The sequence below is a fragment of the Ixodes scapularis genome, unplaced genomic scaffold (genome assembly GCF_016920785.2).
Source record: "Ixodes scapularis isolate PalLabHiFi unplaced genomic scaffold, ASM1692078v2 PGA_scaffold4__175_contigs__length_147842914, whole genome shotgun sequence".
Lineage (NCBI taxonomy): Eukaryota > Metazoa > Arthropoda > Arachnida > Ixodida > Ixodidae > Ixodes > Ixodes scapularis.
Genome location: NW_024609879.1, coordinates 43,488,234 through 43,501,860, shown reverse-complemented (window position 1 = coordinate 43,501,860; position 13,627 = coordinate 43,488,234). Strand labels below are relative to the sequence as shown.

Genomic DNA, 13,627 nt, shown 5'->3' with positions numbered 1-13,627 from the left:
CCTTACTCGTACTGCTCCACCGTCGCTTGCCAGCCGCCATGTTGCTTTTGGGGGTGCTCACTGTGACAACCTGTTGATTGCGTGCCGTGTGATTACCCGTGGGGTTGTTAGTATAACGAAGGTGGGGTAGCGATATCTGTGACGGCTTCTGACTACCCCAAAGTTAGTACCACACGACAACCCTCTTGTTGAGAGTGTATCTGCTTTAGAAAAAACACACCCCACACTCAACGAAAAACGGTGGTCTTTACATTATGCAAGGAGGTGTCGGCTCGACCCATGCGACACTTCACAGAAATCGGTGGGATCGAAATAGAAAAGTCGACGTGTGAAGTATTCCCAGTGCTTTCACGAGATCGTTCGTCTCACGGCGGTGAATCCGCTAAGCCTAACCGACGAAGAAACAGCTCGCAGAGCTTGACGCTGTTTTACCGGGTTTTGTGGTCGGTTCAAGAAATTTTCATGTTTGGTAAATGTGCGTTCTAAGTTTTGTGTTGTAAAATGAAAGGAGAGCCAAATATAATGCGATGTGATTTGTGTCAAATGGCGATTTGTGGTATATCCTGTTTGCGCGATATTTTGCCGTGAGACAAATACGATTTAGAGAAAGAAAACATGTTTATTGGAAAGATGAAGAGGTTATCCCAATACGGTTTATTAACCAGTTTATAATAGCCTGCTATGCCGTACGTATAAGCGCTATCGCAGCGCATTCACTGTCGAAAATGCGATGAGTTTACAACTCTTTCCAGGCATTGGCTTTCGTTCCGTTCTGCAAAAATCAATTGGCATACTGCAGTTTTTCTTTTTATTTGCATGCCTATGCGTAAAACAATTACGTCACAGCCGTTATTCTATCGCGTTGCGAACGTAAATTCTACTTAATCGTTTACGGAACGATGTAAACTCTTTTTTTTTATGCATTATTAATCTCAGGAAGTTTTGCTTCCGTGACTAGTCTGAGAATGTCTGAGCGCTCTGAATCCAGCAGTTGTGATCGGCTGAAAGGGATCCCGAGTAGCTCTGGTGGCGAGAAGGGGGCGTTCTGCTCAATCAAGGTCAGAGGAGAGAGGCGACCACCCGAATTCACCATTCCTTTATCGCTAGGCCTGGCTGCGTTCGGCGCGTAATGCACACGATTTTTTTTCTTTTCTAGGTTAATAAAGTTCACATCGTAAAATGCCATTGCAGCATGCACTCTGGCCGCGAATACACATGTTAGTTTTTTTTTTTTCATTTCGGCTATTGCTTATCTTTTTTGTTGACGTGAAAACTCCGTAGACATCTTTGTTTTGATTTCATTTACCAGAAACCTTGTGCGTGGCTTCCTGGTACTGGCTGTATTTGAACAAATAAACAAATAAGTGTGCTATAATTTTCAATTGCCGGCGACTTTCAAAGATCCTGAGTTCTAGTAGTAACCTGCGAGTAACAACTGGAGTCTGATATAAAGGTTTCTGAATGACCTCCACGCTATCTTTATCACCAGGCTTCTTCCCGTCTTAGCCTTGTCCGGAAAGGTTGTGGTGCTATGGTGAACATACTACCTAGAGGCTCATTCCCTTTTGAGTTTTGGGCTCAAGCGGCTGGTGCATTTACAATTAAACTAGTATTTAGTCGGCATGTGGCTAGTGTGTGGTTTTGAGTTTTTTTCTTAGGTTTGTATGTTTTGCGTGTTTTGAGAAATTTCTTCATTTGGTTTCGTAGCTGGGGTACGAAGCTTGAGATCGGTCGGCGCCACCAGCATCGAAGTTGATCCCTGCGCCAATCCGGAAGGTGAGCAACCATGATATATTGTTCTCGATAACCTGGTGCCGAACACATGTCGTCGATAATACGTCAGTTACTATTTTTTCCTTCGGCGCTAAAGCTAGACGCCAAAAGCTATTTCAGAATCAGTTACAAGAACTAGATATTTTGATACTTATACCGTACACCCTATTTAACAATCTGCTCTGAGGTATATGTGATAGCTTTAAAAGAAACGGAGGAGGAAAATTACTTTTTTTTATAAAAAGGAACATGTGTTTCATTTCTCTTACTACAATTATTTTCTATCCGTCTATCACCGAAATTCAGGGCCCTCTAAATGTGTATGTATCGTTACATAAAGTTTTCTTTGTGCGCCTATCTTCTAGCAGTGCGAAACATGAACCTCAATGCTTCATGGGAGCACATAAATATAAATCTATGTTGCCAACGAAAAAACGCGTGCTTCAAAAACATGGCTTTTTTATTTCCTCTTCCTTATAAACAAAAAGAGGACTAATGGGTTTGCACTGACACCACATTATACCATTCACTGTTCCAGCTGCGGCCGAGGGATCCAATTTGGCACTTTTTGTGTACCAAGACCTAAAGAAAAAAGAGTCACGTATGCCACCCGTCTCGTTGTCCCTTTTTGGAGGTCACGACACTGACAGGTAAGTTTTCTTGCGCATTTACTTAATAACCCTGACTTATTTTTTCTAGCGTTACACTCGTGGGGTGGAATTTAGGGCGAAATAGCTCTGCGACAATGCCACTTACATAGGCCAGTTAATAGAATAAATTTATAATATAAATTAAAAAAAAGAATACTCCTGATGTCGAAAGCACAAATTGCCTCATTTTTTCGTTTTTACAAAAATAAACGACGTAGAATCCCTCAATGCCACATTTTGGCAAGAGTGTTTGTGGTCATATGCAACTGGTTATATTAATTTGCGGTGAATGTTTGGACACCTGCCGTCAAGACAACTACTGATTTTATTTTGTCGTTTGTTATATATTTTTAACATAAACGCATAAATATGTTTGTTTACTTTTTATATATGATGTAAAAATAAATGCCCCAGTATACTGACGTCTCCCGTTATAAAAGTTAGTTTAATAGTTTAAAGCTTCACTCTCTGTGAAAATTGGACAGACACCTAGCACCAGCAATCAAAATATTATCGTCTTGCGGCCGGCGCCACGATCAGCAAGGTTCGAGCGTATTTCAAAGCAAAATATTGTACAGTCAACTGAACGTTTATGACCAGATGAGACGAAGGGAGTTCCTAGTTATTCTCATAACTAGTAGTTGCTCGGTGTTGCTATGCTTACCTGAACTACAGCAGAGCTATGAGGCGAAATATGCCTCGGTCAAAAACACCATATTGATGATTGAATTCAAGACACTTTATTTGAAATCGCGATCGTCTGGTAGCCTTATCACGCTGGTTGTACACGATTGAAAGAAATCCAAACGACTCGACCAAACTTTTGAAGAGGGCCCCAGGTAGCCCAGTTCTTCGGGCCCAAACTTGGCCTTTCATTGATCATTTAAAACATTAAAAAAAAACAAAAAAAAAAACAAAAAAACGTTGATCCAAATGTACCGCTTTGCCCAGAGTCTATGTACCCTGGCACTAATTCGCCAGAGTGTCAATACTAGGATTCGGTTCTGGTAGTTTGGCTGTCATCTGGCATGTATGAGCCAGAGTCGTTAAATATATCCCAGAGTTATTCACTTATGATGTTCGTTTTTTTTATATGGCAACTTCGAGCCTATATTGTCAAACATCTGCGAGCTTTAGGCTTCACTGCTGTTTTCTTGGCTCATACGTGATATTCTTGTCTCAAGTTTGGCACTTTGCCAATTATATGGCGAGCCAATTAATGGTGCAGAAAAACGCAGAAGAGTACTCTGGCAATAACACGTTGGAGAAAATCCATATGAGTTCTAAGGTGAGCCCCTCAAGATTGCCAAGCCTCTTCCAAGATAGCCGTTTGTTTGGCCCGCTACGTAAAAGGGCAAGGGGATACTCAAAGATAGTGCCGCTCAAAGAAGTGTTCCGACGAAAGTGGAGAAAGAAAACTCATTGTGAACTCTTCACGTTACATACTCAACATCACCCGTTTCAGTGTTTTATGTAGAAAAAAGATTAAGCTGTATTCGGCCCACTCTTGTTAAGGGATCACTTCTTAAACTACATTTGAGCGCCGAGCAGCAGCTAAGATTATGACACTTGTCCCAGAAGTAAGTGCAACTCTGCGAATGCGGGTCCCTGGTCTTGTCTACGACGTTCAAGAAGCAGCTTTATATCGGTGCCCTGCACGAACCTTACTTGCTCGTGCTGGCTGCAACGTGGCAAGGCAATGGATGAGATTGTTAGCAAAGAGGCGCAGCTGTTTGTGTGACGTCATAAGTGCGCGACAGGTGGCCTCCCACCTTTTGAAGTTGAGGGGGAACGGAAGGCGAGTAGTGCACTAACAATCCCCTCGTTTTCCCTTTCTCCTTCCCCGTTCGCTCCGCAGGAACGGAGACTTTGCATATGCGTAGGAACTGCCTGTTAGTAAAATAATCAGCGGGCGCCGAAGTATTCCACGCAAATGCCATCGCACCTTCATTACATGTGAAGGAATGTTTACGCTCATAGACAAGGTGGGAGTCGAAGGGGGTCAAACGGCCGGAAATAATGGTCATGGGGATGGCTAGCTGGCAAATATATAGCACCCCGAGGTAAGGGAAACCAAAACAGAAGAAAGTAAATGAAGAAGAGACAGCACAAAGATTTCTCAAACTGCCTTTCAACACTCACCATGAATGATACCGCCACACTCTGGTGAACCTCTTTTTTCCATAAAAAATCAGCCAGTGAAAAAAAATAGGGGTGCCACAAAAGAATTCAAATAACCCCCGCCACGATGGCCGATCACTAAAGGCAGTCCTCCCGCACCCTCTTTTTTTCGATGAGTCTCGACACTCCGCCACGAGGGGACGGGAGACACTGCTCAAAAGGAAGTGACTTTGCGATTCTCAGCTTTAGTCAAAAACACCGTTCTCCGTGTGTTTTCGTGTTTCTGATTAGAATACTTGCCTCAAAAGAGGAACGTTTTTCGTTTGCTTTCCATTTTTACTCCCATGCCCTGCCGCGGTCCTCGGTCCCCACTTCAACTCTCGGAGCATAAGGGCCCGGCTTTTCCTTTAGTTTCCTTAAAAAGTACAACCTAAAAAACAAAAAGGTAAACGCAATCATTTTCTTTTCTTTTACATTTAAAAGAGTGGACTGCAGTGGGGGCTGTAAATGAAGGACTCCTTCTTTTGAAGACCGCTTACGAGTCCCTTGTCTCTCATGATGAAAAATCGCACGCAAAAAGACAAGGAAAAATGAGGAAGGAACAGGATATTGGCAGGCGTGTACTCACAACTCTGGTATGTTAGGTGACGAAAGAAAAAATCAAGCATGATTCATTCATGACAGGGGACACCGGCACCAAGGGGAATACAGTTCAGTCACAATCAAATGATCAGAAAAGAGGCAAATTATTTTTTACTTAAAGCAAACGACGGTTGACTGTCACAGTGGTCAGCGAAACCCACATGGTAAACGCCTCGAGCACCTCGCGTGCTCGACCACCTCGCGTGCTCTCGCTGTCGGTAAATTAGACACCTTCCACTCTGTCCGACATAGCATCGTTTACAGGAAAGTGGAATACTATTTACAATGCCCTATGAACAGATAAAAAAAGCCGCGCGTGTTTTTTGTGGCAAGTGCATTTTGATAATCTTTCGCTTTGGCGCCAACCCTAGAAGGCCACATACCTACTTTCTACTTGCTTTAGATTATGCAGTGTTTTGTGTAGATGCGGTATAACTACCATCCGTTTTTTGTTTTTTTTTTTGTAAATAGGGCGCCTAGTTTTTTCAACCCCTTTTACCTTTTTTGCCTGTAGCACTAAATAGACTCCGAAACGTAACTTTGTCAGTGAAGCAAGCAAAAAAAGTAAATGGTGCTTGTGTAAGTGGGAAAATTCACAGTACGTCTTTCTAACGTCAGGTGGCAGCGCGGTCTCACGACGTCCGAGGCCCAGAATTTTGCGCGGTGGCTAATGGAAACGCCAGCCAACCACATGACGCCGACGCGGTTCGCAGGAGCTGCCGCCGAGACATTGGAGAAGAAGGGCGTCAAGGTTATCCCCAGGTGCTTACCCAGTTTCAGTTACCCTCTCTTGGCGACGTCTTTTTCTCGTTACCCGTCGCCGTACTGGGCCCCTAAACTCGTCAAACCCAAAGTTGGGCCCGAAGTTCACGGAGCGCAACGATTGGTCTATCACGACAATGACTTCGCGCTTTTTTCGGCGACGTTTAATAGGCGCTCGCCGCAAATTTTCTGTTCCTTTTCTGGAAAAAGCTTGAGAACTAAGCCAATAGCGCGAACTCAGGTATTTTCATTGGGCCGTTTTCCTTGACTGCCTGGTTTACGGCGGAGGGGGGGAGTTCCCAAGCAAAATTTCCCTTTGTTGCTATGGCGCTGGCCATTAACCGGCTGCCAGGATTAACTGCCCGATAAAATAATAAAAAGTGACACCCGCTTAATGGCGAGTGCGTAAATCACAGAGGCCGTGTTGAAATAAACATTGACCACGTTGAATTAACCCGAGACTGGGGTGGAAGAGGATCATCAAAGCGTAAAAGAGAGAACAAAACAGACCGGACGACGTCTGAAAAGACGTCTTTCTAGTCTATTACTTGTTTCCTCTCCGTTTTGATGTTTCTCTTCTACCCGAGTTTCAGGTTGACTCAACATAAATGACATTCACCAGCTCGCCTGCACACTTATGATGTTTTTTGAAACTATACCTCCCCCGTAAACCAGGAAATCTGACGTCCGTGAAAACCCGCCAATCAGAGTGCTATGATGTATTGTCCTCTTGACATACTCCGCCCACTTTTCATAATATACGCCTATGCATCAGGCATTTTTACGAACTATAATGTTACACAGCTAAGTGAAGGGAGCCGTTTGTGGTATCGATACCGTGGACTAGCGGGATAACTGATAATTCTCGTTTTTTGAATTCAATGCCAGAATTTCTTACAGCTCAAAAAATGCTGTGGGAGGCTTATTATGTGTGCGGTTCTTGCATTGTGATTCGTGTTTCGGCGTTCTGATCACTCAATTCCCTAATAATATTACTTGCGAACAGATAACATCATAGACAGACACACCGTCTGGGCTTATTTTTTCCCTCTCGGGCTTTTCTTTTAGTGGCCTGCATGGTGCCTCCTGTATTCATTTAGGAAACTATTTTTGTAAATTGCTTCGTAAATGGGACGTCCTTTTCTTTTTCTTTTTTCTGAAACGATCTTTTAGGATGGCGGCCAAGGCTTGTTTTATTGTTGCGCTCCCTGTCTCTGGCTACGTCGTCTACCGGTCACTTCTGAGCATAACTTTTTTGTAAGATGAATTTTGTGCACACGATCGGCTAAGATACTCCGTTCATCAACGATGTGGGTTATGAAAACCTGTGCCAGGTTATTCGCGACGTCGTCCATGACGAGCGGAAGAATATACCTCCCAACTTCAGATTCAAATTAGATCGCCGAAGTAGTTAGAGAAGAGGTACAACGAGCTTTTCAGCTGGAGGCTCCCACCGACATGCAAGATCCTGAGAGACCGACTCTCAGCTTCGGCGCAATTGCTCAACAACCGCCACCCTTTGCGTCTATACGGCGCCACCTCGACGTGGAACTACAGCGCCGCAGTGCGTCCGCCCAGAGATACCTACGCCAAGGAAGACGGATGCATGGAGGACGCCTGACTGACGACCGCTGTGTTACCACTGCGCCGAATTCAACCATGTGTCTCGGCGATGCCTCTACCGGCAGCTTGGGCTTCGAGGTTCGCACCGAACGCCACCTGCCCGAGGAGCGGAGAACGGCCGCGAGACATCAAGGAGTACCTGCATCGCCCGCCGTCACGAACACCCGCTTGCCCCCGGGGTTCTCGTTCGCTTTCATCACGACGTCCGGCATCGTCACTTCGTAGGTCCTGCCGAGAGAGTCTGTCTCAGCTGCCTTGTCGTGGAAACTAAGCTCAACACTTCCGGATGTGTAGTTGCCGAAGACGACGATCGGAAAGACCCTCCAAGTACGTCGAAGGGCCCCAAATCTAGCGACGACGAGCATCGGAACGACGATTTTGTGACGGTACCCGACAACCTTAACGCTGTCATCGACGGCCACAACGGATCGGCAGTCGTGAACACCGGAGCGGATTACTCCACTTTGAGTGGGAAGCTCTCTCGCCTTCTTCAGCAAAACACGATGGCATGGGACGACCCGCTAATACGCACGCACCGCAGGAGGATGCCTCATCACGTATGTTGGCGGTGCACTGTTCACGTCGAAATTTAGGGAAGACCTGTCCAGTCAAGTTCTTCATCCTTCAGAACTGTGCAAGAGACGTCAACCTTGACTTGGACTTTCTGTGTAAATACACTGCAGTGATCGAACTGGAGCGAACAGGTTGACGCTGCGAAGGCCCGTCCTACCTTCGGAGGTGTCCCGAACGACGCCAGTTGCCTTCCGAGTCATGGAGCATCACATGAACCTAACACCGCGGTCGAGTATTTTAGTGCCCGTCGTGAGTAATGAGGCCGCCTGCGGGGACATTATTCGGAAAGGAAACGTCCAACTGAGTCTCGAAGGATGAATATTCGTCGCAGGGCCGTAAGAGAGCTGCAGGGTGGACGCAGTGTGGTCCCCGTGACGAACGTTTGACACGAGGTGCACCACCTCTCGGAAGGTGCCACTGCAGGCCACGTCGAGGAATACCGGAACACCGCCGAGATCACCCCGACCTCCGCTGAGTCCTCGCCATCTTAGCCGTACAGTACACCGCCGCCGCATTTAGACGTTAACCACACGCTCAGTGCCACGGAACGACCACAGATCAGCGACCTCCTTGCCGAATTCAGCGATTGATTTGCGACTACGTTAAAAGTGCGCAAAACAACAGGTGCGAAGCATCGCATCGTTACATATGACAGTGCGCTTCCTGTACATCGGCCGCCGTACCGGCTCTCCCCAAAGTAAAGGGAGGCAAATTCATGAACAAGTGCGAGAAATGCTAAACGGCAGCATCACCCAGACTTCAAGCAGCCCGTGGCTCTCACCAGTCGTAGTGGTGAAGAAGAAGACGGATCACTGGAGGCCATGCGTAAACTATCGTCGACAAAATGCCGTTACGAAGAGAGATGTCTACTGGCTTCTCTGAATGGACGACACCCTAGATCGGCTGCACAACGCCCAATAGTTTTCGTTAAGAGGCTCGAAGAGCGGCTACTGGGAGGTCGAAGTTGACGAACGAGATTGCGAGAAGACAGCCTTGATTACGCCGCACGGACTGTATGAATTTAAAGTAATGTCCTTCGAACTATGAACAGCATCAGCAAATGTTCAGCGCGTTATGAACACCGCGCTTGCTCACCTTAAATGTCAAAGCTGTCTCGTCTACCTCAACGTCTTTGTAGTATTTTAGGCGATTTATATAAACACTTTACGTGACTACGGCTCGTGGCTGGCGGCGTCCTGATGGTCGGGGTCCGTCGGGGAGCATCTCGTTGTTCAAGTCCCTAACGCAGCGGATAAATTCGTAGGGTCCAAAGTAGCGTTTTAATAGTTTCTCGCTGAGGCCGCGGCGACGAATGGGCGTTCACAACCTCACCCTGTGTCTGTGCTGCAACTCAGCATCGGGACGATGGCGGTTGCATCACCCAGCGTCGACACGGTGTTGGTCCTTTATTCGAAGCGGGCTAGCTGGCGTACCTCTTTTGCCCGTAGGGGGACTAGCTGGGTGCCATGCGCCTCCACGACCCGACGCCGTTGTGCGTCGGGTCGTGGAGGAGCATGGCGTCGATCATCGTCGTCACCTTTCTGCCGTGCACCTGCTAGCAAGGTGTAATCCCAGTGGTCTTTGGAACCGCTGTGTTGTACGCAAACATGACGCAGGGCAACACCTCATCCCACGTCTTGTGTTCACGCCACGTATCTTGACATCATGTCGGCAATGGTTGTGTTTAATCACTCTGTTATCACGTTGGTCAGCGGGTGTTACTCCGTGGTTCAGCGGTGGTCAGTGTGGCTCAGACGGTGTATCCATGAGTCAGTTGCAGTTGCGCCATGAACGATGCGCCTCGGTTTGTAATCAGGAATTGGTGAGCGGCGTGTCGGAGGATGCTGGACTCGACGGAGAACTTGGCCACTTCTACCGCGGTTCTCGAAGGGAGTGCTTTTCTCTCGGCGTACCGGGTGAGGTAATCAGTTCCCACAATTATCCAACGGGTTCACGGCGTCGACAAAGGAAAAGGTCCAAGTATATCAATTTCAATCTACTGGAACGAACCAGTCGAGGGCGCGATCGGCTGCAGGACGCCTTCCCGCATCGTCGGCAGTTTTTTTCGTCGCTGGCACTCATGGCACGATCGTGTGTACAACGAGTCAGTCTTCGGGAGCTCGGGTCTGTGGTACTTCTCTCAACTTCTTGCTAAAGTCATGCTGTAGCCAAGGTGACTTGATGTCCGGTCGTCGTAGCAGGCTTCGAAGATCTCTTCTCGAAGACTAGCAGGGATTACCAGGAGCTATGTCGAGTTGCTGTCCCCAAAGCTCTCTTTGTTGAGAATATCGTGCAGGACGGCGAAGGTTGTCAGCGCACGTGAGGAGTCTCGGGAAATCGTACTCCCTCGTCCCTCCAAATGGTCGATCGGTGCGCGAAGCTCAGGGTCGTCCCGCTATAGCGCAGCCATGCCGTTAACGCCCACTGCGCCAAAAATGCGATCGTCGTCGTCGTCATCGTCTTTGGCGCCGCCGGTAGCTGACTCGACAGGGGCTCCAGACAGGCAGTCGGCGTCACTGTGATATTGGCCCGACCTGTAGACCACGGTAGGATCGTACTCCTGCAGTCGTAGGCTCCATCGAGCGAGGCGTACCAATAGGTTCTTCAGGCTCGCTAACCAGTACAGCGAGTGATGGTCGTTGAGCATTCGAAAAGAGCCTTCGTATAAGTACAGGCGAAATTTTGTGATGGGTTCAGAGGACGTCAAGACATTCCTTCTCGGCCGTCGAGCAATTTCTTTCCGCGTTCGACAACGTCCGACTAGCGTAGGCGATCCCGCCCTCTGTACACTCTTGTCGTTGGACCAGTACTGCGCCGTGTCCGTTATTGCTGGCGTCCGTATGAACTTCTATTTCGGCTGATTTGTCGAAGTGGCAAAGAATGGGTGGCGACTGGAGTCGTCGCTCTTTATCTTGCCGAATGCCTATTGTTTTTTTCTTCCCCATTTCATGCTCACGGCGTCATTCGTGAGGGGATGGAGCGGCACAAAACTCCCGGCAAAATATAGGACAAACTTCCTGTAGAACGCGCAAAGTCTCAGAAATCTTCGGAAGGCCTTCTTGTCGATGGGCTGTGGAAATGCCGCGATGGGGTCAGGACGAACACATCTGTTGCTCACAACGTGACCTAGGAACTTCAGTGCGTGCGGAAATATGTGGTAGTGTTGCATGGCATATATAAGTTAATCAACTGAGTCCTTAAGAGATTAAATTATTGAGACGAATGGTTACACTAGACTACACTAATCATATAAACTAGCTGTTTAAGCAAAAGTAATTGACATGACTCGTGAATCGGAACTTATGCAGTTATACTCTAGCCGTATTCCTCGAACTCAGCTGATTTATTTTGATACTTTAAGAACTGAACTTTTTTTTTTTTTCTTTCTGAAGCGGTGGAACAAGAAAAAGGCATTCAAACTTGTAAATGATGAACATACTAAACATACAAGACGCGACGTGTGTCTTTTCATATTATCTCGTCAGCCCCAGGGGTCTCTTTGTCCACCCCCTACCTTCGAATTTCGTGAAAGAAAATTTAGTCAACCGCATTTACATTGCTTAATATTTTAGGGACACATATATGAACTCGTGCCACTGCGACTCGTCGTCTGTATTGTGGTTGACGTGCACACGAACACTTCCTATTTTCTCAGGGACAAGAAGTGGATCGAGGAGCAGAAGATGGGGTCCTTCCTGAGTGTCACCAGGGGCTCTGACGAAGCGCCCGTGTTTCTGGAGCTGCACTATGAGGGCGCCAAGGACGAGCAGCAGCCTCTGGCTCTCGTCGGCAAGGGCGTCACCTTCGACAGGTTGGTCAGGCCTAGGGGAGGTGTAAACGTTACTGAAAATAGTAAAATACCTTAACAATTTCACAAGGCTTAATTGCAACTAATTGCAGTTAAAATTATCCTTCCATAAAATTAAGTGACCGTTACCACGAAGTGTAACATGCTACTTCCGTGGCTTTACTTTCTACCTCACTGCAGTAGGTTAAGACAAAGAACACACAAGTGTTATGGAACCGTTTATTGTTGCCACAAGTCACACTTTTGTGAGCTTTGGCAACAGCTCCCTCTTAAAAGTTTTGTCGGAAGTCTCGCCTCGTTTCTATCTGAAGATGTCGTCCGCCGCGCTAAACACCCCTTTGTTTGAGGCACTCGTAGATGGCTTTTTGGTCCATTAAAGGAAAACAAAAGTCACCCACTCAATATAAAAAGGTGGAATTTTCATTTACAGAGTATCATATCTAACATATTCCTGAACGCGAAAGGTATATTTTCATTTTTTATTACGATGACCTTGACGATACCTCACTGTCCTGACGCAGTGGAGGTATCTCGCTGAAGCCGAGTGTCAACATGGACAGCATGCGCGGGGACATGGGGGGCGGGGCCTGCGTCGTGGGCGCCTTCTCGGCAATCGCATCGCTCGGTGTTCCCACCAATATAGTCGGTGAGTGCAGCCCCGGGGCTGTTGTAACGCGCTATCTCATCTGATAGCTCCAAATACGCGTTCTCGACACGGTACTACTTTGATGGCCATATAACAGAAATTTGTTGTTGTTATTGCTCGTTTTTATGTTTTATCTACAGTGAAAACAAACAGATCTTGGCCCTTGTAGTGTGTGAAATAGACAAAACTAAAAGAGAAATAAAAAAATCCCGCAAACCTTGAATATTCCAAACTAAATTATAGCAGGATACATCGAAGGCAAGCCTAACTTAAATGTTACGATAATAAAAAAATAAAAAAACGCCTGCTTTTTTTTGCGGTCTTAAGGATGTTGTAAAGGTGTCATTAAAAACACGCCATCAACGTTCTGTGTGAATGCCAAAATTTGCGACCTGATGAGGGTTAGCAACACATCAATGATAAAACTCACTCATTATATTACCGTATTTTGTCGTGCGCATATGAGTATAGTTAACGAAAAAGAACTTCTGTCAGAAAGAAAAAAAACGTTTTTTAGTAGTGCTTAGCCGGTGCGTATAAGGAACGAAAGCAAATTTCCAAAGCAAAAGTCATCGAAAAATTATGTTTCGCGCCACAAGAAGCTTCCATCATACAGAAATCTCGATGCTTTCATTTACTATTCACAAAATCCGTCATGCCTTGTCATAGTGACCTCTCTCGGAAAATGCATCCTTGCGTGATTCTCACCCCTAGATAGCCTGCATCACCTAATATTCAAACTTTTATACCTATATTCTTTGCGGGCTATAGTACGGAATTTAGGTTGAGGTGAGGACTGTTACTGAAGGGAATGTCAAAGACCTGTTTATTAACATTTCTAACCCAGAAGCAATGTTCGCGCGGTCTTGTCTCGATCGAACACTGGTTTAAACTCAAAAGCAGCGACAAAAATCCGCCATTTTTTTAGACAATCAGTGTGAGTATGTTATTATATTTGCATTTGTCGATGTGAATCTGAGGCTCTGTTTTGATACTGCAGACTTAAAAGTTACTTGAAGTCGCTCGTGG

At 46.4% G+C, this 13,627-nt stretch overlaps 1 protein-coding gene across 1 annotated transcript in view; it reads left to right on the top strand.

The window, feature by feature from the left end:
* The window catches only part of LOC8030462 (cytosol aminopeptidase), a 58,728-nt gene that overhangs the window by 20,770 nt on the left and 24,331 nt on the right, over nucleotides 1-13,627 (top strand). The window contains exons 5-9 of the mRNA XM_002401257.5: nucleotides 1,708-1,776; nucleotides 2,312-2,423; nucleotides 5,805-5,948; nucleotides 11,800-11,955; nucleotides 12,474-12,598. Of these exons, the coding sequence (XP_002401301.3) occupies nucleotides 1,708-1,776; nucleotides 2,312-2,423; nucleotides 5,805-5,948; nucleotides 11,800-11,955; nucleotides 12,474-12,598 (606 nt within the window). The remainder of the gene's footprint in view (nucleotides 1-1,707; nucleotides 1,777-2,311; nucleotides 2,424-5,804; nucleotides 5,949-11,799; nucleotides 11,956-12,473; nucleotides 12,599-13,627) is intronic.